The 1,912-nt window shown below is 61.6% G+C and overlaps 1 protein-coding gene across 1 annotated transcript in view; it reads right to left on the reverse strand.

The window, feature by feature from the left end:
• Positions 1 to 661: 661 nt before the first annotated feature.
• The window catches only part of NDN (necdin, MAGE family member), a 35,286-nt gene continuing 34,035 nt past the window's right edge, over positions 662 to 1,912 (reverse strand). The window contains exon 3 of the mRNA XM_027767798.1: positions 662 to 1,906. Within this exon, the coding sequence (XP_027623599.1) occupies positions 1,154 to 1,906 (753 nt within the window). The 3' untranslated portion in view covers positions 662 to 1,153. The remainder of the gene's footprint in view (positions 1,907 to 1,912) is intronic.

Here is a 1,912-nt window from a genome sequence, read left to right on the forward strand (position 1 = left end):
CTCTAAACAAGTGTGAGAATTAGAGAAAGGAAACTCCTGGTTCACCCATGCAGGTGGAGTGTGGCCCGAGAGCTGGGCGGGAGAGGCAGACTCTACTGTGGAATTTGAAGTGAGTGGAAAGCCAGGAGGTGGACGCATCGCAGGCAGGTGGGGACAGCGGTGGGCTCTGGCCTCATCCTGTCTGGGCTTGGGGCCTAGCTCCCTAACCACACCTTGCGGTCAAGGGCAAGGTTAGCCAGTCGTCCCTGCCTCTCCCTGGGGCAGGTGTAAGGCAGCCTCCAGGGCCGTTAGGCCCAGTAAAGGGCTTGGTACAGTGCCCGACGCCTCACTCCCATGAAGACACTACTAACGTGTATGAAAACACAGAAGAAGAAGGAAACGCCAGTACTCCAGGCCCTGCCAGCTGTGACCACCACCATGTGACCACGGGCCGTTTGGCTCTTTAGTTTTCACACTGTCTAAATGTGTCCACTTTTCTCCTTAGTAGATGAACAGGACCTACATTTTTTAAAAAATCCCTCTCCATGGTGTACACTTAGCAGGAGCGATTTCCTCCTCTGTGACAGTTAGGATATTCGGACTGTTTTGTAAGGCGGGGCTTCGGTTGTTCCCAGACATACCACTTCCTCCGAGAGAAAGCACACTTTTCCAGAAATGCTTGTATCACAAGGATCTTTAATGTCTGCAGTTTACTCGTGGTGGGGCTGCGAGTGTTAGTGAGGGTGCCAAGCGCCGCAGAGACGTTTCGTCCCGCTCAGTCCCAGCCAGTCCACCCACGCGTCCTGCACAGCCCTGGGCCAGGCCCGCTTGCTCCGGGTTCTCCCCAACTCCTCAGGCGCAGTCTCCCCCACTACACATCGGCGGCCCCACAGAACCTAAGATGGAAATTTCTCAATGATTTCATAAGGTTAGCACGTCTCTGGTACAAAAATCCAGCACGAAAGCGAAAGCACCAACCGAGCGGACGTATAAACAAACATGCACGCACCCTACAGCTACTCGGGGTACCCAGAGGGGTGCCACGCTGCGTTAGAAGGTAGAAAAGCACTGTACTGAAAACAGGGTACACGTGAAATACTGCACTGGCCGCGGGCCCTCTGCGCCCGCCCCGCCCCGCCACTCCACGGATGCTCAGGCGCCTCCCGCCCCACCCCTAGTCCTCCGCCAGGCAGCTGCGCGGGCCGGGGGGTGCGGGGTTGGCCTCCTGCAGGGCTCGGGCCTCCTCCAGGGCTTCTCGGTACCGGGAGGGCCAGGCCTGAGGGTCCTTCTTAAAGACCCTGGCCAGGAACTCCATGATCTGCATCTTGGTGATCTCGCGGCTGGCCCGGGCACCCCAGAAGAACTCGTACTCGGGGGGCTCCACGCAGGGCACGCGCTGGTACTTGAGGTAGTTGCGCTGCACGAACTCCTCGGTGATGAGCCGCCTGACATCCGCGAAGGTGGAGTGCTTCTTCCAGGGCCGCAGCCCCAGGACGCGCAGCACGTTCCAGACGGCGCTCTCGCGCGCGCCGCGGCCCTTCACGTAGATGAGGCTGAGGATGAGCAGCAGGAGGCCGGCCATGGGCATGCGGCCGCCCAGCGCCGCCCTGTCCAGCTCGGCGGGCTCGAGAGCCCTGACCAGCGCGAACTCCATGGTGTGCAGGCTGGCGAGCCGCAGGGGGCGGCCGCACACGAGCCGCAGGTGCAGCCCGAACACGCGCGCCAGGATGAGGCTGGTGCGCCGCAGGATGCTCCGGCACCACTTCTTGTAGGTGCCGATGACGTCCCGCACCATGTCCGGAAACCAGATGCTCATCCGCTTCTGGTCCTTGACCAGCACGTACCACATGAGCTCGTGCGCCTTCTGCACCAGCTGCGCGGGCGCGGGCGCGGGCGGCGCGGGGCCCGGCGGGACCGCGCTCGGGGCCTGCGG

This window comes from Tupaia chinensis, unplaced genomic scaffold (genome assembly GCF_000334495.1).
Source record: "Tupaia chinensis unplaced genomic scaffold, TupChi_1.0 Scaffold144682_1, whole genome shotgun sequence".
Lineage (NCBI taxonomy): Eukaryota > Metazoa > Chordata > Mammalia > Scandentia > Tupaiidae > Tupaia > Tupaia belangeri.